This window comes from Aotus nancymaae, unplaced genomic scaffold (assembly GCF_030222135.1).
Source record: "Aotus nancymaae isolate 86718 unplaced genomic scaffold, 86718_ANA_hifiasm-v0.15.2.pri h1tg000059l, whole genome shotgun sequence".
Taxonomy (NCBI): domain Eukaryota; kingdom Metazoa; phylum Chordata; class Mammalia; order Primates; family Aotidae; genus Aotus; species Aotus nancymaae.
The window spans coordinates 12,736,713-12,759,950 of NW_026988473.1; the positions used below are offsets into that span (position 1 = coordinate 12,736,713).

General features: G+C 48.3%; 1 protein-coding gene across 1 annotated transcript; it reads left to right on the forward strand.

Annotated features, from left to right (window-relative positions):
• The first annotated feature begins 9,534 nt into the window (after positions 1–9,534).
• APLNR (apelin receptor) lies at positions 9,535–13,391 on the forward strand. The gene has a single exon (XM_012476505.2). The coding sequence runs from the start codon at positions 9,982–9,984 to the stop codon at positions 11,122–11,124; it is 1,143 nt and encodes a 380-aa protein (XP_012331928.2). The 5' UTR covers positions 9,535–9,981; the 3' UTR covers positions 11,125–13,391.
• Positions 13,392–23,238: the final 9,847 nt, after the last annotated feature.

A 23,238-nucleotide genomic window follows, 5' to 3' on the forward strand; every position in this document is an offset into this window, starting at 1 on the left:
ACCCTGTCTCTACCAAAAATACAAAAATTAGCCAGGCATGGTGGCGCGTACCTGTAATCCTAGCTACTCGGGAGGCTGAGGCAGGAGAATTGCTTGAACCCGGGAGGTGGGGGTTGCAGTGAGCTGAAATCACGCTCCAGCCTGGGCGACAGAGCAAGACTCCATCTCAAAAAAAAAAGTAAAGGAAACCAAAGAAGTAAACTTCATTTTAACAATATATTTACTTTGATATATCCAAAATGTTATCCTTTCAACATGGAATAAATAGAAAATATTACTAGTGAGACATATTATATTCTTTTTTCTTTTCTTATTTTTTTGAGACAGAGTCTCGCTTTGTTGCTCAGGCTGGAGTGCAATGGCACGATCTCAGCTCGCTGCAACCTCCGCCTCCCGGATTCAAGCAATTCTCCTGCCTCAGCCTCCTGAGTAGCTGGGACTACAGGTGCGTGCCACCACGCCCGGCTAATTTTTATATTTTTAGTAGAGATGGGGGTTCCACTGTGTTAGCTAGGATGGTCTCGATCTCCTGACCTCGTGATCCACCCGCCTCGGCCTCCCAAAGTGCTGGGATTACAGGTGTGAGCCACTGCGCCCGGCCCTCTTTTTTTGTATTAAGTCTTTGAAACCCAGTGTGTGTTCTACACCTGCAGTGCCCCTCCATCCACCTGGCCACATTTCCAGCACTTCACAGCCTCATGTGGCGAGTGGCTCGCCCACTGCACAGTTCAAGGTTAGCTCTGCAGCAGCCCTGTATCAGCAGCAAAATGGCATTTGCTAATTTTCCTAACCTCATCTCACGTTAGTCCTAGGACATGTCATGTTCTTTCTCTTGCATCTTTGCACCTTGGCCCGCACGGCATTCTCTGCATCCTATCTCCTTTACCTCGCTGAATCCTTACACCAGCCCTGGGGCAGCAGAGACTCTAATGACTCCCTATTTTACAGATGAGAAAACTGAGGCTTGAAATGGTCACCCTCCCTGGTGCTCCACGGCAGTGACTTGTAAGTGGCGTCCCGACTCCAGCCTCTTTGTTCTGAACCACTCTTCTCTCCTGAAGGTTGAGTGAGCAGGAATGCCAGGACTGGAATGGGAATGGGCTGCTGGGGGCAGGAGTGAGTGTCTGGTCAACAGAGGTATTCAAGAAATGCCTGGATGGTCCTCAGAGTAGGTGCAGTAGAGATTTCTGCACTGCATTGGGATCGGGATGCAGGCTGAAGATGCTCATGGCAGGTCCAGGGATGTGGGATGTTTTCTGTTCTGGGGAGGTTTATGGGGCATTGTGGCCTCCGGTGCTTGTTCGAGCCCCAGGGTGGAAGGCTTGATCTCCTCCTTTAGCTGTGCAAGGCCGGCCTTCCCCAAGCTCCCCTTGCCTTTGTGCAGCTTCTGGGCTGATTGCGTTGGTCTTCTCCCCTGGAGGGCCTGGCCCTGCATCCTCCCATTGTCAGTGCTGATATATATCTCATTAATGTAGACTCACTGTAAATATTTTTAGAAACGCCACGTTGCTCTCCTGAAGGCTGGCAGGGCTGAGTGTGAGCCAGCCTGGTCCTGTCAGCCTCTTCCTGGCCTCCTTCCTGCCTCTGCTGTGCTTCCTGCCCTCACTGTCTCCTGCCCAAGTCCCTCCTCTCAGCCAAACAAAGGCTTCCTCTGCACCCAACCTTGGGGATGGGAGGAGAAGACGGGTGGCATAGGGACACCTGGACAAAACCCTTTTGCTCTCCCTCCCTCGCTCTCCCCATCCTCAAGGTCAAGTGCGTGGAGGAGATCGCAGCCACAACCTTTCAGCATCAAAGGCCGTCTCGCTTGCTTTCCTGTTCTCCCCGCAGTGAGTCCCTTTTAAGGAAGGAGTCTGTTGATCTAACCCACCTTGTTTACGAAATCGTAATGAATTCATCTGCTCAGTTTTTATTCATCAAAGGCATGCTGAGCAGCATGGAGTAGCAAGGCGTCCCCACGCTGACTTGGTGAGGTCCAAGCTCGTGGTGATGGTGCTTGACATTTAAAGAGGGTTATCTTACGATAGCGTGAGGAGAATGAACCATTTCCACAGTATTTCACTTGGGCTGATACTGGCCCAAGTGACCGCCTATCTCCATTTCTATCATCGAGGGCCTCTGATGTCAGCTTGGGAATCAATGGGCTAATCACATTTTAGGCATCTTTCCTGTTCTAAGTCATGGAAACCCAGTGCCAATTCAGATTATTCAGATTGTCTTAAGAAAGTTCCTTTTCTTTTCTTTCTTTCTTCCTTCCTTCCTTTCCTTCCTTCCTTCCTTCCTTCCTTCCTTTCTTCTTTTCTTTCTTTTTCTTTCTTTCTCTTTCTCTCTCTCTCTCCCCCTCTCGCTCTCTCCCTCCCTCCCTCCCTCTTTTCTTTTCTCTTTTCTTTCTTTCTTTCTTTCCAGAGTTTCACTCTTGTTGCCCAGGATGGAGTGCAATGGTGTGATCTCGGCTCACAGCAACCTCCTGGATTCAAGCAATTCTCCTGCCTCAGCCTTCTGAGTAGCTGGAATTACAGGCACCCACCACTATGCCCAGCTAATATTTTATATTTTTAGTAGAGATGTGGTTTCACCATGTTGGCCAGGTTGGTCTTGAACTCCTGACCTCAGGTGATCTACCCGTCTGGGCCTCCCAAAGTGCTGGGTTGCAGGTGTGAGCTACTGGGCCTGGCCTCTAAGAAAGTTCTGATTGCTCCTGAGGTTATAGAAATGAGGGTTCTATCATCCCAGTGCATTTATTAGAGGCTACCATATATAGGGTGCCTTGCCAAGTAATAGGGGGATGGGTGGGTAATGGTAGGTAAAAGGGTGACAGGAGGTGGGTGGGAGATAAGGAAGGCTTCCAGACCGCTGATGCTCACAGTCTAACAAATAGCCCATCAAACTGGGCGTGGTGCTGTAGTGGGGAGAATGGATTCTAGGGTGATCCTGTCACCCATCAACAAGAGAGTCAATTCGTCTCCTGCTTTTGATCTTTTTGCAAGAAACCTACTTCTCCAACCACATCTGGAAGCCATTGCCATAATTCCCAGAATCGCAGAAAGCCAGACCCGGCTGGCCCAATGTCCTCATGTACAGATAGAAAAACCGAGGCACAGAGAGGGGCAAAAGCCTTGTCCAGGGTACAAAGCAAGCTAGTTATTGGGGTTTAGGTAAGATCTCAGTGACCCCAAGAGACCTCCCCCATCTATGCTATTCGAAATGCCGGTTTCCATTTATTCTCTGCATCGTTCTCCAGTTTATCTTTCTTTGTAGTGCTCGTCATTACCCGAGTTCTCTGCATTTATTTAACTGTCATCGTGTTGCCTCTGTTCCACCTCTAGAATGAAATTGCAGGAAACAAGGACATACCTTGAATCGCTCACACTGTATGCCCAGCACCTCGAATAGTCTGGCACATAGTAGTTGCTCCATATTTTCTGAGTGAATGAATTAGTAGCCAGGATGGGATTAGAATTCTTATCCCTGGGTCCTAGGCCAGTGAGTGAGTTTTCTTGCTGTCCCCAGAGACCGGGGAGTTCTGGGAGTTTGCAGTATGGCCTTAGAGTTTGAAATAGCACCAAATGGTGGAGTTGGGGGTGGAGAGGGTTGTTGAGGGGGTTTCTGTTTTAACCAGGGGGCAGCTGACCCTTTGCTTTTGGTCAGATAAGCTTCTAAAGTAGGGTGTGTGTGCGCGCGCTCGTGCATGTATGCATGTGTCTGTGTGTGCATGTGTGTGTGGTGTGTCTGTGAGTGTGCATGTGTCTGTGTCTGTGTGAGTGTATGTCTCTGTGTGTGTGCATGTGTGTGTGGTGTGTCTGAGTGCATGTGTCTGTGTCTGTGTCTCTGTGTGAGTGTATGTGTCTCTGTGTATGTCTGTGTGTGCATGTGTGTGTCTGTGTGTGCATGTGTGTGTCTGTGTGTGCATGTGTGTGTGGTATGTCTGTGAGTGTATGTGTCTCTGTGTGTGTCTGTGTGTGCATGTGTGTGTCTGTGTCTCTGTGTGAGTGTGTGTCTCTGTGTCTGTGTGTGCATGTGTGTGTGTGCATGTGTGTGGTGTGTCTGAGTGTGCATGTGTGTGTCTGTGTCTCTGTGTGAGTGTATGTGTCTCTGTGTGTGTCTGTGTGTGCATGTGTGTGTCTGTGTCTGTGAGTGTATGTCTCTGTGTGTGCATGTGTGTGTCTGTGTGTGCATGTGCGTGGTGTGTCTGTGAGTGTGCATGTGTGTGTGTCTCTGTGAGTGTATGTGTCTCTGTGTGTGTGTCTGTGTCTGTGTGTGCATGTGTGTGCATGTGTGTGTGTGTCTGCGCGTGCACCTAGGGCTGGGGTGGGGGGTGTTTCGCTGCTGGAGAAAGGGGAAGTGAAATTCCTAAGTGTGGGCTGGGCAGCCAAGCTATATCCCGCCTGTGTCTCTGCCCTCCCTTTCATTTCCCCTTTCCCTCAGATAACACCACCAGCTGTTAGGGACACAGCTGTGGCTGCCTCTCGGGAAGGAGAGAAAAAGGCCCTGTTGCCCTGGTGAGTTCCCAAGCTGTGGAGTTCAAAGCAGACCTGTGAAGTGAGGGGGCTGGAGCCAGAACTAGGAGGGAGGAGGTGAGAAGTCAGGAAGGGACAGAAAGGCAGTACTTCCACTTTGATGTTTCCAGCCCACAGCTTTGGGTGGGTCTGGGTGAGGTCCCAGCAGAGGGGTTTAGCTTCCCACCACCATCCCAAACTCTTAGAGAGACCCAGTGAAGCACCCTGCCTGTACTCTAAGCGGGATGTTTACTCAGATCCCTGATCCCACTGCCCACAAGCAAGCACACTCTGCTACGCACCCAGTGCACCTGCCTTGGGTGAATGTGTGCATTCAGTGCACACTCATGCCTACAACACACACACAAGCACACTCTTCTGTACACGTTAATGTATGCGCCCAGTGCATATCATACCCCATTATACACAAGCAAGCTCACCCTTCTACATGCATGAATGCGTGCACCAATGCACACTCATATCCCCATGCACACACAAGTCCAGCCTGCTCACAAGCACCTCCAGGCTTCACACACAAAACTTGAATTCACAGGCCGGGCGCGGTGGCTCACGTCTGTAATCCAGCACTTTGGGAGGCCCAGGCAAGCGGATCACGAGGTCAAGAAATCGAGACCATCCTGGCCAACATGGTGAAACCCCATCTCTATTAAAAATAGAAAAATTAGCTGGGTGTGGTGGCATGCACCTGTAATCCCAGCTACTCGGGAGGCTGAGGCAGGAGAATCGCTTGAACCTGGGAGATGGAGGTTGCAGTGAGCTGAAATCGCGCCATTGTACTCCAGCCTGGTGACAGAGCGAGACTCCATCTCAAAAAAATAAAAAAATAAAACTTGTATTCACAAAGCACACATAGCCAGCATGTCCATGGCCACAGGCCGAGTCAGTCTCTGCTTTTGAAGCCAGGCACAAACCTGGGGGTGGAGTGGGTGAGGGATATTGAACCACTGACTCCAGAGGTCTCCCAGAAGTCTGGGCTCTCCTCACTCCTCACAGGGCACTGGAGCAGGTCCGGGTGCTTTGCTGCCAGGTGTCATTCATCTCAGTCTCATGACAGTGCCCTGAAGAGATCACCCTGGAGCGAGAGGGAAGTTCCCCAGGAAACCTGTTGAGGCCTCTCCAGTGCAGGCCAGCTCCAGGCGCCCAGGCAAACAGACTTGCCTTAGCTATTGGCTGGCCAGATAGCTCAGAGTAGATTTTCCTGGATCACTTTAGCAAAAGTCCCCTTGTTAATACAGTAGCGCAGCTCTGGGGTGAAGACCCAAGTCTTCAGCACCCTTCTCTTCTATTGCTTTAATTCAACAGATTTTACCAGGTGCCAAGTTGGGTAGGGGGCAGAAATGGAAAGGAGGTATCCGACCCAGGCCTTGTATATGTCTAGTATGTGGGCAGCTTCTGAGCCCCGGGACCTACAAGGTCCATCTTCAGCTACTGATCCTATTTTCCAACCATTCTTCTGTGTGGAATGGTGCAGTGTGGAACAGGGACAGATGGGATCAGGTGGGATGAAGAGTAAGCTGGCTAATTCTGCTCACTTCAGGCTGTCATTGCAGGGGGCACTCAGGCCATCTGGCTCCAGCTGGCTCCTGGATGGAGGCTGGATCTTATCAGCACTCTCTGGTCCCAAATGTGGCCTCTTCCCAGCCCTGGCTCCCAATTCCCTCCCGTCTCAATGAGTCTGGTTCCTCTAGTGAGATTAACTGCTCTTTACCCGCTCCAGGGCAGAGAGCCTGGAGCTCAGCAGATAAAAGTGATGGATCCATATCCTTTCCCACAGGGTCTCCGGGCTCCTGTCTGGCTCAGCATCCCAGTGGGAACAGCTGAGGGGAGGGAGACAGGGATCTGATTTCAGGGACGCTCCAAGCTCACTCGCTCCTCTCTCTCTGTATTTCTAGCTGCAAAGGGCAGAGACACCTGCATCTTTCTGGGAGAATCATGGGAGAACTGGGATCACTCGGGTGTCCCAAACTTGGTCTTGATCCTGGAATGTCCCGAGCAGTAATGTTTACTCATAAAAGGGCCATCTATTATGCCCTCACCTGAGCCAAACTGGTCCCTATACAACTCCTAGGTCCCCTTTGATAGGTAAAGATAACTTACCACTGAAGAAGTCTGATGTGGCTACAGGTTAACTATTTCTGCCCAACCATATTGTCAGGATATAATGAAAAGCATTCTGCCATCTGCACAGAACTTCTATTAGCCAAAAATGCAGGAGCAAGAGGCCCCAAGCAATTCCTACCCTGTGTACTGTGAGACGGATGGAGCCCCTGTTCTGGGTCCTATTGGGTGTCATAGCCCCCACTGTGCAGACTGCCAAGATTCCAGAGGCAGAGTCCTGTTAGCTTCCTAGCTGGCACCAGGCAACCAGGAATTCTCTTTGGCAATGGTTAGACCCAGGGTGGTTTCTGGATCAAGTTCTGGTGCTAACCCTACGTGTACAGATAATTGCCTGGCAGGATTCTTATACCCTGTCTAATCAAGTGTGAGGAGTGTCTCTAAGTAGTCACTCTATTTAAAATCTCATCTGGGAGAGCTTATTTTAAGGTAAATTACGGGTATCCTGGCATCACCCTACATTTCTATAATGCTTAACAGATGACACATCCCCCAATTTAAAAAGGATTGGGCATGTTTCTTTGGGGACATAGTGGTTTAGTCCATGGGCTCAAGACAGCTTTGTTTCAAATTCTGGCTCTGACAATGACTGCGGGGTGATTCTGGCTAAGTGGCTTCACCTCTGTGTGCCTCATCTGTAAATTGAGGCTAATGAGAGCACCTACCTCCTAATGTTGTTTTGACAACTAAAAGAGATAATAAAAATATATGTAAAATGTAAGCAACGTTTAGAAGAACGCCTGGCACATAGCAAGGGGGCAACATGCCGTCCTCGTGAGAAACGCCAGTGTACTCCTCCCTCCACATCTCATGTAGTTTATCCCCGCTGCACTCTGAGGCTTTCTCTACCTTCGCATTTTATGTTTCCTCCTCCTGGCCCATCCTCTCTGTTTTCTTCTACCTTCTATTCTTGGCAAGCTCCTGTTTAAAGAACACAAACTTGGGGGCCAAAGGCATGTTTTACTTATCATGGTCTATGCTTTTTTTTGAAATTAAAATGGATTTCTAACATTTGCAAATATGGAAATTTCTTATAAAAATCCATAATTTGAAATTATCTTGGAAAAACCTAAGAGTCATGCTGGGGTCCAGCTTTCTGCATAACAATCAGAGACTAGAGCTGAAGAGGCCGCCTTAAGATGGAATGGGCACGCTCCAGTTTGCCGCAGTCTTCACCACTCTCTATTGTCTCAAACTTGGCTTTTGAGTTGGACTCCCCTGTTTTAAGATCTCTGCAGAAGATTTTCTGATGCACTCTCCCTCCAGACAATGGAGGATTTTGTAATAACTTAAGAAAAATATATATAATGAGATGGGGTCTTGCTGTGTTGTCCAGGCTGGTCTCGAACTCCTGGGCTCAAGCGATCATCCTGCCTCGGCTTCCCAAAGTGCTGGGATTATAAGCATGAGCTACCCTGCCCCAGCGATTCCAGCTTTTGCAAGTCCTTTGCCTTGGAGTGGCCACGGCTCATCTCCTGATTTTGTTCCAGCTCACTGTTACCCAACTTTAGGTGGCTTCCCCCACTCTTGGAGGTGGTGGAAAGGGTGCGTATTTTAAAAAAGTCTTATCTATGCATCTTTCTTCCTTACTGCCTAGAGGCCCAGGAGAGGTGATGAGAAGGGGCAAAGTGATCTTCTGCAGAACGTTGCCCACAGCATCCTCCAGTGACTGCGTCTTTCCCTAGAGATCTTCCTTCTCTAACTCAACTTCCTGACCCCCTGTGGTCTTATAGAAACCTCTTGGTCCAGGGAGGGTAGTAAAAATCTGAGAACTGGAATGTATCCATGTTCTCACCACGTAGTAATTCATACATTCATTCCTCCATCTATGGATTCCTCTTTACAATCACCCCCTAATTCATCCATCCACTTACTCAGTCAACAACCATTCACCTGGCCGGGCGCGGTGGCTCACACCTGTGATCCCAGCACTTTGGGAGGCTGAGGTGGGCGGATCATCTGAGGTCAGGAGTTCGAGACTAGCCTGGCCAATATGGTGAAACCCCGTCTCTACTAAAAATACAAAAAATATTAGCCAGGCGTGGTGGTGGGTGTCTGTAATCCCAGCTACTTGGGAAACTGAGGCAGGAGAATCACTTGAACCCGGGAGGTGGAGGTTGCAGTGAGCTGAGATCGTGCCACTGCACTCCAGCCTGCGCGACAGAGCAAAACTCTTCCAAACAGCAACCACCAAAAAATCAGCCATTCACCTATGACATGCTGGGCATTGTGTTATGTGCTTAGAGAAGAAGAAAAGCAAATAATCAACTGTAGCAGAATTCACTTTATTACCTTGGGCAAAACGTTGACCTTGCTGGGCCTTAGTTTCCTATAGATTTAATGATTTGTTTAGAGATAATTTTGTCTTGGGTTTCTCCCATCCCATGACTCTGTCCTTAACCTTCTAAAGCATCCTGTGCCATCTGCAAACTGCAAATTGCTATCTTCACAAGTGTAGGGGGATTTCTCTAGAAATCTCTTTTTATAAATCATGAAAGTTCTCAGAGGAAGGGTCAGAGTCAAGAGGTAGAGAAAGATGACGTGAGAGGCAAAGAAGAAGGCCCTCCTGTGACACCTGGTCTGGGTGGGGGCTGGGGGTGCAGGAAGGGAGTGGAGGGGGCCAGACCCGCCTGCCAGGAGGGCCTGCCAGATGCCCTGACCATCCTGCAAAATCTCACACTCTCCTTGCTCCCTACCAGCCCTAGCTCCAGCTCAGGCTGGATTGCAATCTGCATAATGTGTCCCATTTAGATTGGACGGGTGGGGGTGAGAACGGGAGGGCGGAGACCCCTGAGGAGGGAGTGCCCTAAAGGGCAGGCAGGAAGTGGTGGCCCGAGGAAACTGGAGGGGTAGAGGCTGGGGTGAAGGTGGGTGGCAGCCAGAGTGGGGAGGCGGGGCCAGGGGAGTGGACTTGCAAAAGCACAGATAATGTTCAGCCCAGCACAGTAGGGGTCAATTTGGTCCACTTGCCAAGTGACAAAAAGAAAAAAAAAAGTGGGCTGTCACTTAAAGATCTGGACTCACAGGAGAGGGACTGGTCTGAAGGTGGGAGGAGGCAGTGACAAGTCAAGGAGGAGACTGGGACTCAGGAGGGTGCAAGGAAGCGTCTTAACTGAGACGGGGCAAGGCAGGCGACAGTGGAGGACGGTCTGCAGGAGAGAGGCTTCCCCCAGGGTCTGGAGAACCCAGAGGCAGCTCCTCCTGCATGCTGGGAAGGACTCTGGGCACCTTCAGCCCTTCTACCGCCTGAGGCTCAAGCCGGAAATTCAGGGTGCTTGCAGAGTGGGTGACAGAGCCACGGAGCCGGTGTGCCTGGGACCCCCTGCCCGTCTTCTCTCCACTCCCCAGCATGGAGGAAGGTGGTGATTTTGACAACTACTATGGGTCGGACAACCAGTCTGAGTGTGAGTACACAGACTGGAAATCCTCGGGGGCCCTCATCCCTGCCATCTACATGTTGGTCTTCCTCCTGGGCACCTCGGGCAACGGTCTGGTGCTCTGGACCGTGTTTCGGACCAGCCGGGAGAAGAGGCGCTCAGCTGATATCTTCATTGCTAGCCTGGCGGTGGCTGACCTGACCTTCGTGGTGACGCTGCCCCTGTGGGCCACCTACACGTACCGGGACTATGACTGGCCCTTTGGGACCTTCTCCTGCAAGCTCAGCAGCTACCTCATCTTCGTCAACATGTACGCCAGCGTCTTCTGCCTCACCGGCCTCAGCTTCGACCGCTATCTGGCCATCGTGAGGCCGGTGGCCAATGCTCGGCTGAGGCTGCGGGTCAGCGGGGCCGTGGCCACGGCGGTCCTGTGGGTGCTGGCTGCTCTCCTGGCCATGCCCGTCATGGTGTTCCGCACCACCGGGGACCTGGAGAACACCACCAAGGTGCAGTGCTACATGGACTACTCCGTGGTGGCCACCGTGAGCTCGGAGTGGGCCTGGGAGGTGGGCCTGGGGGTCTCGTCCACCGCCGTGGGCTTCGTGGTGCCCTTCACCATCATGCTGACCTGTTACTTCTTCATCGCCCAAACCATCGCCGGCCACTTCCGCAAGGAGCGCATCGAGGGCCTGCGGAAGCGGCGCCGGCTGTTGAGCATCATCGTGGTGCTGGTGGTGACCTTTGCCCTGTGCTGGATGCCCTACCACCTGGTGAAGACGCTGTACATGCTGGGCAGCCTGCTGCACTGGCCCTGTAACTTCGACCTCTTCCTCATGAACGTCTTCCCCTACTGCACCTGCATCAGCTACATCAACAGCTGCCTCAACCCCTTCCTCTACGCCTTCTTCGACCCCCGCTTCCGCCAGTCCTGCACCTCCATGCTCTGCTGCGGCCACAGCAGGTGCGCGGGCACCTCCCACAGCAGCAGTGGGGAGAAGTCAGCCAGCTACTCTTCGGGGCACAGCCAGGGGCCCGGCCCCAACATGGGCAAGGGTGGAGAGCAGATGCACGAGAAATCCATCCCCTACAGCCAGGAGACCCTCGTGGTTGACTAGGGCCGGGAGCAGAGAGAAGCCTGGTGCCCTCGGCCCTCCCCAGCCTTTGCCCTTGCTTTCTGAAAACCAGGTAGTGTGGCTACACCTTCTCCCTGCACGTCCTTTCACTGCCCCCTGACTCCCATCCTGCCCTGTCCTCCTCTACTTCTTTATTCTTTCTCAGAGGTTTGTGCTTTAGCGGAAAGAGGCTGGGTCCTATAGACCTGACTGTGCACAAGCTGTTTCATCTCACTCAGCCTTAGTTTCTCCATTGGTATGAAATGGGGGAAAGTCATATTGACCCTAAAATGTTGAAGCCTGAGTCTGGACTCAATAAAAGCTTGTTTCCCTCCACTGCTTTCTTAGATCTGCAGCCGTCTTTTCTCTCTCCTTTCCCTTTGTTTTTTTCCCCCTCGCCACTGTCTGCAGCTGTCGCTCCTCATCCCTGCCTTCTGCCACCAATCCCCTCCTGTAGCTCACCCCTCTATCTCCATCCCTCCTTCTCCCTTGCCTACTTTCTTGTTCTGAAGGGCTACTAAGGGTTAAGGATCCCAAAGCTTGCTGAGACTGACCCTGTGTAAGCTCTCTATCCCGTTTTCTGAGTGTGAGGCAGGGAATGGACTGGGGTGGGGGTGGGCTGTGTGTCCACAGAGAGTTAGCGCTCCAGCCCTTAGAACCGGGTGCTCCAGAGCTTGCCCTAAGATTGGATCACTTCCCTGTCATTTCGGGAACTAGGGCTAGCGTGATTCCTGCAGTCCCTCCGTGGGACCGTGACACTGACTAGAGACGCATTCTCCAAATTTTCTGCAGACCCTTTCATCCTTTCTCTATTTTCTGTGGGAATGGGAAGGCAGCAGGGCCAATGAATGGACGCGCTCCTTAGTTTCACTATGTGAGTGGGGAGTTGGGAAGGGAAACGAGAGAGAGAGGATGGAGGGGCGTTTGCATTTAGTCTAGACGCTGCTTGGCTCCCTCCCCAGGTCCTCATCTCTCTGACTTCCTGCAGAACTGTGAGCTGAAGGTTTTCTCTGCCTCCCCATCTTATCCCATCATGCCAATTTCTTTCTTGGGCACTGGTGCTACTTGGTGCCAAGAGTCACGTTGGTTGTGGTGGAGATGCCTGCTTCTTGTCTGCGTGTGTGTACTTATATGTCTATATGGACGAGCCTGGCATGAACAGCGGTGTGCTTGGATCACTTGGATAAACCCCCTCCCATCCCCAACTCCACTGCCTCTCTGCTGTTCACACATTACCCTTGGCGGCGGGTGGTGGGGTGGGGTGGGGCAGGGACACGCTGAGGCAGTGAAGAATGTAGAATAAAAATGAGTCCACCCCCCACTGGATTTGGGGGCTCCAACGGCTGGTCCGTGCTGTAGGAGAGAAGTTAATGTTTGCACCAGGCTTCCTGTAGGGAGGTCCCTCCCCAAAGCAGCTGGCGCCAAGGCTTGGGGGCAGCCTACTGAGCTGGGTTCCTGCTCCTTCTTGGGCTCCATGAAGGAAGGAAGAGGCTGGTTGAGAGTCTCTCTTGGCCCCTTTCCGGTGCCTCCCACCTGGCTTCAAATGTATGGGCACCGCCCTCATCATCATTCCTTGTTCCAGGGTCAGTGGCCCTCTTCCTAAGGAGGCCTCCTGCTTGCCAGGGGCTGAAAGGCACTGGGTGGGTTTTTTTCTGTCCAGGATTGGACCTCTTGGCTTCTGCTGGGTGGGGGAGCTGGGAATAGAGACTGGAGCAGGCATGAAGGGGCAGATGGCATGATGTCCACACCGCCAGAGAGATCATGAGGATGAAATTCATGGTGGAGCCTTTGTGAGCTAGAGGCGGGGAGTGTCTATTCCGGGTTTTGTTCTTGGAGGACTCTGGAAGTGAAGGACAAGACATGAGCGACGGAGATGGGAAAAGCCCAGCTTGATGCAAATGGACATCTTGACCCTCCCTGGAATGGTGCCAGCTCTGGGGGCAGAGGGAGGAGGAGAGGGGAAGGGACTCCTCTCAGCCTAGTCTCCCTGTCTTAAGATGGCATCTTCCACAGAGTCACCTCCCCTGCCCAGAGCTGTGCTCAAAGCATCCAGTGAACACTGGGAGAGGCTTCCATAAGGGAAGAGGGTGTCTCTCTGAGGCCCCCGTGAGAGACTTCCTGCCTGGAACTCACCTGTGGTCTGGGATAGAAGCAGAGGAGGCTGCCTGCTGTGAAGCCCCTTCCCTCTCCCAGTGCCTTCTTCAGAATGTCTGCACCGTCTTCCAACCCTGTTAGTCACTGTGGTTCATCAAATAAAACTGTTTGTGCAATGTTGTGTCCAAAGTTTCTTCTCAGACAAGCGTCTTGGGATAATAAGAAAAGAACCTCCAGCTTGCAAATGTTTCAGCATGGTGAGGGGGAAGCATGGAGAGAAGTGGGAGCTAAAAGGAGGAGGTGGAGTGAGGAGGGAGAGAGGACAGAGGAAACAGGAAAGGGAAAGGCTGGGATTTAGGTGCAGAGAAACGGAAGTAAAGGAACAGGGGAGCAGCCAAGTGTTGTGTTCTGAAAAGTCACAGAACAAAAGGACACACATTTTGGAAGCCAGAGCATAGGTCTGGGAAAAATACCAGCATTTCTTCCCATAGAGGTAGACTTATTGTTTATCCATCTGTCCATCCATCTATCCATCCATCCATCCATCCTTCCATTCATCTATCCATCCATGCATCCACCCCTCCATCCATCCATCCATCCATCCATCATCTATCCATCCCTCCATCCATCCATCCATCTATCCATCCATCCATCCATCCATCTATCCATCCATCCGTCCGTCTATGCATACATCCATCTACTCATTTATGCCTTTATTCATTTACCATCTCCTATTGACTGATTGACTTAGTATCACTTGAGTAGCCACCAAGTTTAGACCAGAAGCTGGAATCCCTGTTCTCCAATCAGAGTCACTCTGATTTGAAAATACCCAATTCCTGGATGTCACCCCAGACCAATGGAGTCAAAATCTCCTTGACTCACCCCACATGTTTCCAATTACTAAAACCTCCTCAGATAATTTTTAGAAGAAAGCCAGGCTTAGGGAATCTCTATCCAGATAGATTCTGTCCAAATTAAAGTGGGCACAGAAGACCAGAGAGTCAGAACCAGAATCAACTGGGCTCTGATGGTCATCTATGTGGGGGAGGTACGAAGGGCCTGAAATGATCCTGGGGTTGGCGTGGTGGTGGGGTTATTCATTCCAGAGGTGCTTATCATCTTCAGCAATGATCTTCTGGGTATTAACACATTTGCAGACAATGCAAAAACAGCTGATAGAACTGATAGTAACAAGACAGCTTGCATTTATGGAGCTTTGCCACTGTACTAAGCACTTCCCAAGCATTATGTCATTTAATCATTGCAGCTGTCCTTTGAGAGGGCACATTTTCACCTCATTTTGCTGATAAGGAAGCTGAGGCTGGGAGAGATTAGTTAGAACCCTTGACCAAGGTAACAATCTAGTAGGTGGAAGAGCTGGGCCTGTAACCAGCTGAATCTGGCTCCTGAGCCTAACGCCCACATTCTTGACCATGGCCAGCAGGTGTTTCTCCCAAAGTACAAATGAGGCAGCACCAGGTGTCTGGGAAGGAAAGTGAGATCTTCTTTGTGAGATGCCTTGAATACAGTGGAGAGTGAACGGGGATGGGGAGGGAAATGGTGGAGAGTACCCGAAAGACAGAGACAGGGCAGGGAGGCGAAGAGAGGGGTAGAGAAGGAAGAGAGAGAGGTGAGATAGTGAAGAGAAAGATAGAGACAAGGAGAGGGAGAGAGAAAGAGAAAAATGAAGTGTGGAGAGAGAGAAACAGGCAGAGATGGTGAAAGAGAGAGATACAGAGGCAGGGAGAGAGGAATTGGGAGAAAGAAAAGGAGAGAGACAGATAGAAGAAAGAGAGAGTAAATCAGGTAGACAGTGAGAGAGAAAGAGACAAAGGAGGGAGAGAGAGGAGAGACAGGGAGAGAGAGACACAGAGAGAGATTGAGAAGAGAGAGAAACAGAGGCAGAGATAGTGAAAGAGAGACAGAGGCGGAGGGAGGGAGGGAGAGACAAGTAGAGACAGTGTAAGAGGCAGACATGGAGGGAGAGAAGGAGACAGGAGAGAGAGAGGAAAGAGAAACAGGCAGAAATAGTGAAAGAGAAAGACAGAGGGAGAGAAAAGAGAGGAGAGAGAGAGCTTGAGAGAGAGGGAAGAGAGAAAAACAGGCAGAGATAATGAAAGAGAGAACAGAGATAGGGACAGTGAGGAGAGAAAGAAACAGAGACAAAGACAGTGAAAGAGAGACGCAGAGTGAGGAGAGAGAGAAACCGAGACGGAGAGGGAGCCCAGAGGTGGGAAGAAACTGGGAGGGAGGAATCGAGACTGAGGGCAGAGAATCAGTGCCTGCTCCCCCTCTTCTCAAAGACACCAGGGAAAGCCCTTTGGGAATTTACGACGGTAACAACAGGCTGTTGGAGCTACTATTATTATTATTTTTACAGATGCTGTAAAAAAGACCTCAGCAAGTCTCCTGGGAAATCTGAGGTAAGCTATCCAAACCATGACACGATTTTAGGCTTCTCTTGGCTGCGACGGCACTTACTAATTCACTGGTTCACTCACATCTTCATTTATTCACTCATTCATTCATCTGTTTGTTCCCCAAGTCCTTATTTATCACGTACGTCCCGAGCACTGTGCTGGACGCAGGACCAAATGGTGAGGGGGCTCGGGTGGGCTCACAGTTGGCTGTGGAGGCAGACAGTGCAATGGGCGATTACAGCCCGGGGCGGTGAGTTCTAAGGGAACTGTGAAGTGTTCCAAGTGTTCGAGGGCCTGTGATGGAGACAATGGAATGAGTCAGGGGAGACTTTACAGGCTTTACAGCCACAGTGCCTGCTCTGAGGCATGGAGCGTGAGCAGTTAGTGGGGAAAATGTTCTGGGCAGAGGAATTGCCCAGGGAGAACACAGCCCCTCTGAGGAATTGGAACCAACTCGCATCCTTGTTTTTACTCACCCCAACCCCAACTCTGGGAGGTTGGCCGGCTACAGGCACAGAGAAAATCTTGCCCAATTCTCATGGCAAGGATGCCGAGAAGTCTGGGGGCTGGGGCTAGAATCTAGGTCTCTAGACAATTGGGGGGTGGGCAGGATGTTTTTCTTTTCATTCCTTCCTTTTTTCCTTTCCTTCCTTCTCTCTTTCTCTCTCCTTTCTTTCTTCCTTTCTTTCTCTGCAAGTTTCTTCCCTCCCTGGGTTTCAGCTGTCTTCGTCTAAGTTATCTCCCAGGGGCTCCTAATTCACTCTGAGCTTTTTAAAAAGAGGACGATAGATCCCATGGGAAGATCCTTTCCACCTCCAGAAGCCCGGATGACCCCCAGCGTGATAAGCCCTAGATGTGCCACACCTCCCCACCATCTCAGCAGGCACCACGGTTTGCATTCCAGGGAGTTCAAAACTTGCAGGGCCTCATCTGGCAGGGCTAGCTCTTCTCAGTCATTACCCAAATGCTTATAAAGTCTCCATGCACAATGCTGGAGACAGACACAAAGGCATGACCCAGGCAGCTTACAATCAAGTGCACAAGAAAGGAGGTTCTGAGATGCTGGGCTGACTCTAGAAGTTTCAACTTCTAGTTAGAGTGCTGGAATATCAGAGCAATGCTCATTTATTTATGCACTGAATGCTATTTTTTATTCAGTGTCTGCTATGTGCCTGGGACTATCTTAGGAGCTGGAGATGCTGCCGTGAGCCAGACACCATTCCTGCCTTCATGGACCAACTAGAAGCACCTTCTAGTCTTACTTTCTTATTGAACAGAGGGGTAAACTGAGGCCCATGGTTAAGAGGTGGAAATGATTGACACATGGTCACACAGCAGGACGGTGGCAGAAGTGGGACTAGATCTCAGCTTTCTCACTGCCATGCAACAGTGTGTTCTATGACTCTAGGCTTGGAAAGGAGAGGAAGTCTCTTATTGGGAATACACAGGGCAAGTGGAGAGTCAGATCCATGATGAGCCACCAGCTGGGAAGAAGGAGGGCACAAAGGTGCTTGAAGATCATTTGAGATTTTCTTAATAAACCTTTTATTTCAGAAGAGTTTTAGATTTACAGAAAAATTGCTGATAGGATACAGAGAATCCTCACATATTCTACCCCCCGTTTCCTTTATTACTAGCATCTTAGATTAGCAGGACATGCTTGCCACAATGAATGAACCCTATCGATACATTACCATGAATTGAAGTCCATCCTTTGTTTAGACTTCCTCACTTCTTAGCTAATGTTCTTTCTCTGTTCCAGGATCTCATGCAGAATACCGCATCACATTTAGTCATCATGTTTCAGACTTCTCTTGCTGTGAGTTTCACAGGTTTTGTTTTTGATGACCTTGATGGTTTGGAGGAGTATTGGTCATCAGATATTTTGTCTCATGTATAAACATCTTTTTATGTCCATATATCATGAGAAGAGAGCAATACTTGATATACAAGTTTAACAATCAGTAATAAAGTGCAGTAAGCATCATTTATGAGGAAGTACAGGAAGCGGTGGAGACAAGCACCCATCTTCTGGTCTGCACCACAGAGGGGTCATAAGACAGGGCGAGTGCACTGGCTCAACACACAGGTCCACGTTCAATTCCACAGGGGTGTAAATGTCTGGCATTCTCCTACTTTTGAAACCACTCTAGGGTACATTTTCTTGCCTAAATAACTAGAAACCTGAGGACATGAGACAAAGGATCATTTGTGCTCAGTAAGCATCTTCCCTTATACTGTTCTGTACTTTATTACTTAGTTGTATGGCATGTCTCTTGCTACTTGAGGCTGCTTCTTACATGGACAGTGAATAATCAGAAATGGATTCCCCAAACCTACTTGAAGTACCTCACTTGGTCAGCAGCCTAGGACTCCCAGCCCCTTGTCCCCTGAGCACAGGGAACAGGTCTCTAGAAAAGCCCAGACTTGGCCACTCTGTCTGGGCTCTGTATTCCTGCTCATCTCTTCTGCTCTCTGGGCAGCTCCTCTAGAGTAGGGGTATGTTTATGCATCTTTTTTATTCTCAGTGCCTGGCACGTGGAGGGTGCTCAAAAGATGTTTGCTTAAATAATCAAACAACTGGATAAAAAAGGTGCAGGAGAAAGGGTGAGAAAAACTGGTTTTTGCTTACAGCAAAAAAGTTGACTGCTTTTAAAATAGCCCAGAAAGATGAAGCTAGAACTGATGCTAGAAGAGACACAGGATTGTCTCTTCTAGGACCGGTAAGTACTAATATTACTAATGCCTGAACCAATTAAACCAAATGGTCTGGTTCATAAAAGCTGCCCTCTGGGAACCCAGTGCCAGGACAGAGGACGGGCTGGACCACGGTCCAGGGGCTATTCCGATCTTCTTCTCAGTAGAATTTCTCAAATTATGGCATTATGGTGACCAGTTCGGTGTTCATGCTGGAAACTATGTCTCCAGGTCTCTTTGGCTGGATGATGGCTTGCAAAGCTGGTTGGCTTCCTGAGGAAGTTATTGGTGAGCCAACTGGAGGTGGCACTGAGTCAAACAGCTTCTGGGAATCCATGTCTGGACATCCACTGTTCATGGAGGAAGGACTCTTGTGATGGGGGTGGGGGATGTACCGATTGAATAGAAAATACAATCTTGGATTTCCCCCTCTATAAAAATATTCAAGGAAAACTTCTCTTCCGTTCCCTGAGAAAAGCTGGGCCACATTGAAGGGCATCCAAGAGGATTTGGCAGTTTTTCTTCTGGGTCTGGAATATGTCTCTAAGGTCACTAGGTCTTCCTGTATTATAGGGATGAAGCAACCTCTGATGATAAGAGGGGGATCCAGGAAGGTGGAGGGTGCAGTGAGCTGAGATCCTGTGATTGCACTCCTGTCTGGGTGATGGAGTAAGACTCTGTTTCAAAGAGAGAGAGAGAGAGATGGGGGTGGGACCCAGGCTTTACTCTATGTGGACTGGGTCTGGTATCTTGGGAAGAAAAAAGACTTTGGTAGCAGAGCCGGCCAGTGACCCAGAGTCAGGACTGTCACTGAGATGTGCCAGGAATGAAGATAATGGATGCAACCCTTGCCCTTAGGAAAATAGACACACCAATATGGTGGTTAGTTGGCTTCTGGGATGAGACCTGGAAGCCCTTGAGTATTCTCAGGATTCAGCTTGTTGCAAGTCCAGTACTGGGGCACTGTCAGGGCCCCTGCAAGGTGGTGGTTATTTGCCTTGCAAATAATGAGCTATTTTTATGCTTGGAAAAAGCAACATGGCAATTACCAAAGGAATTGACTAAAGATAGACATTGCAGGCTGAAGAAGGAAGTGATTTCTACTCTGATGGTGTCAGGAGCAGCTCAGTGGGCTGACAAGGGAAGTGGGACCCTGGGACACTGGGCCATTGCTAAGTAGTGGTTGAGTTGGCTGGCTTGGTTCTCTTGATTTTCAGGCCTGTTTGCTTTCCACATCACCAAATTTCCTCATTTTTGTATTGTAGATGGCTTTGGAAGGGATGGTCATTGGAGCAGACAGGTAATCAGATGTGCTGCAGATGTGTACAACTTCTATCAGTGATGACTTAACCTGTCTCCTTTAAAACCATGATGTTTGTATCTGGCTGTTCATTCTGTTAAGGGTACAGTCAGGCAGACCTATTTGTTTATTTATTTATTTCCATAGGTTTTTGGGCAACAGGTGGTATTTGGTTAAATGAGTATGTTCTTTAGTGGTGATTTGTGAGATTTTGATGCACCCATCACCCAGGCAGTACACACTGAACCTGATTTGTAGTCTTTTATCCCTACCCCCTTCCCACTCTTTCCAAGTTCCCAAACTCTATTGTGTCATTCTTATGCCTTTGTATCCTTATAGTTTATCTGACTGAGAACATACAATGTTTGGTTTTCCATTCCTGAGTTACTTCACTTACAATGATAGTCTTCACTCCCATCCAGGTTGCTCTGAATGCCATTAATTCATTCTTTTTTATAGCTGAGTAGTATTCCATTGTGTGTATATATGTGTGTGCATATATATGTACATATATGCACACACATATATACATATATGTACATACATATATGTATATATGTACATATATCTACACACAATGTATGTATATGTGTGTGTGTATATATGTACATATATACACATAATGGAATAGTACACATATACAAATATATATATGTTGTGTGTATATATACACACATATATATTCATATATATACACACAACATATACATATATTCGTATATGTACATATACATATATATGTGCATATATACACACACAGTATATGTATATATTTGTATATATATAGTATTATACATATATATATATACACACGTATACATATATATACACATAGTGGAATACTACATATATAAGCAAATATATACATATGTTGTGTGTGTGTATATACGTACATACATATGTATATATACATATATACACACACACACAACACATGTATATATTTACCACAGTTTCTTTGTCCACTCCTTGATGGATAGGCATTTGTGTTGGTGCTACATTTTTGCAACTGCAAACTGTGCTGCTATAAACATACGTGTGCAAGTATCTTTTTCATATAATGACTTATTTTCCTCTGGGTAGATACCCAGTAGTGGGATTGCTGGATCAAGTGGTATTTCTACTTTTAGTTCTTTAAGGAATCTACACACTGTTTTCCATAGTGGTTGTACTAGTTTACATTCCCACCAGCGATGCAGAAGTGTTCCCTTTTCACTGCATCCATGCTAACACCTATTATTTTTTGATTGTGTACATTCTTACAGGAGTAAGGTGGTATTGCATTGTGGTTTTGATTTGCATTTCCCTGATCATTAGTGATGTTGAGCATTTTTTCATATATTTTTTGGCCATTTGCATATCTTCTTTTGAGAATGATCTATTCATGTCCTTAGCCCACTTTTTGATGAGACTATTTGTTTTTTCTTGCTAGTTTATTTGAGTTCATTGTAGATTCTGGGTATTAGTCCTCAGACAGACCTAATTAGAATCCTGACTCATCTCTTATCTGGTTGTGTCACCTAGACTATTGCTTCCCAAGATTTCATGTAAAGAAGAATCATTAGGAGATGTTAAAATACAGATTTGGATTTAACGGATCTGGAGGCTGTCCCTAGCATCTTGTTTCTTGAAGACCTCCAACAATGGTGGATGTTGTTAGTTCATAGAGTACATTCAGGGGAGCAAAGATAGGCACATCTGTCAAAATGGAATAGCTTTAAAAGTAGTTTTCTCGGGCCGGGCACGGTGGCTCAAGCCTGTAATCCCAGCACTTTGGGAGGCCGAGGTGGGTGGATCACGAGGTCGAGAGATCGAGACCATCCTGGTCAACATTGTGAAACCCCGTCTCTACTAATACAAAAAAATTAGCTGGGCATGGTGGCGCGTGCCTGTAATCCCAGCTACTCAGAAGGCTGAGGCAGGAGAATTGCCTGAACCCAGGAGGCAGAGGTTGTGGTGAGCCGAGATCGCGCCATTGCACTCCAGCCTGGGTAACAAGAGCAAAACTCCGTCTCAAAAAAAAAAAAAAAAAAAAAAAAAGTAGTTTTCTCAGAGGACAATTTTGAAGGTTACTCGAGGTAATAGTTTGCAAGGAAGTCTCACAATCTCTAGCACATAAGAATTAATCTATAGGTTTTAATTTTCTCCCATTCTCCTGTTTGCCATTCTTGTTACAAAGAAAAGTGACTTGAGGAGCTCCTTTTCACCACAGAGGACTTGGAGGATCTTTGCATTTAAAAAGACGGTGCAAGGAACAAGGAAGCGTACAGTTCCGGGAATGTGGTGGTTAGTAATTAATCCTGTATCTAAAATATTTTTATCTTGGTAGTGTCAAAACAAAACTAGAAAAAATTGACAGAAGTCTGCATACAAAATTAATCTGGTCAGAAGTTTGTTGAAAAAGAAAGATTAAAAAATAACATCTTTCATATATATATATATATATATATATATATACATAAAATTAAAAATTCACAACCTCAGTCACCTTCCAAGTCTATGTGAGCCTTAGCTTCTCTGTCTGGGTTGTAGAAAAGGTAGCCTGATATAATTCCACACTGGCGATGTAGAGATGGAAGCTGTGCTCTCAGCACTGTCTCCAACTGAGTGTGTTCCCTGGGAAGTCATACCACCTGCCTCAACATCAATTTCCCCATCTGTGTCATGAGGAACTTGAAAAAGATTGGGCAGTCATCACTTTCCTGTTGTCATGGATAGGCTTTGTGGTATGACTGCGGTCCCAGAACTCACAGTCCTTCTCCATGCAGCACTCTGGGCAATTGAAATGATAAATGCAATTTTGAACTACTGTCTACATGGGCTGATATTCTATAATTCTAAGAACGGCTAGTGGTGGAATCTCAGGCATTAGAGTTGAAGATGGGCCTTGAAGGATGACTAGGATTTTGGCAACTTGAATGTGGAATGGGGGTGGTAGGAGGCATCTGCCTGAGGAGACAGTGTGAGCAAAGGCAACAGCATAAGAAAGAGCATAGGAGGTTTGAGGAGTAGGTTGACTAGTTTGTGTATAGGGTATACATACAAGGGAATGTGGAACAAAGGAGGAAGGATTAGACTGGGACAAATCATGACAATTCATTCATTCATTCATTCATTCATTCATTCAACAAATACTTATTGAACATTTACTGTGTGCCACTCACTCAGCTAGCCACCGGGATTATAGTGATGAGATAGATCATATATAGCTTAGCATTTTTGCAGGGAAAGATAGACAATACAGAGATACATAAATAAACATATTACCTGGCCAGTTATGGAACACACTATGAAGGAAATAACATGTGAGGTAGAAAATAACATTGAGTACAATTTCAGAAAAGGTGCTTGGGGAAGGCCATCTTGGAAAGTGACCTTTCCACTGACATCTGAAGAATGAGAACGAGCCTGCTCTGTGCAAGGGAGGCTGAGAGAGTCCCAGATGCAGGGAACAGCAAATGCAGAGACTGTGAAGCAAGAAAGATCATAGTAGGTTCTTGGAAGGTTGTCAGGGCAGCTGGAAGGCTAGTCCCAGGAAGCCAGGCAGGGGGTGGCCTGAGACAAAGAGAGACAAGAAGGGGCCAGGTCATGCAGGACCTTGAA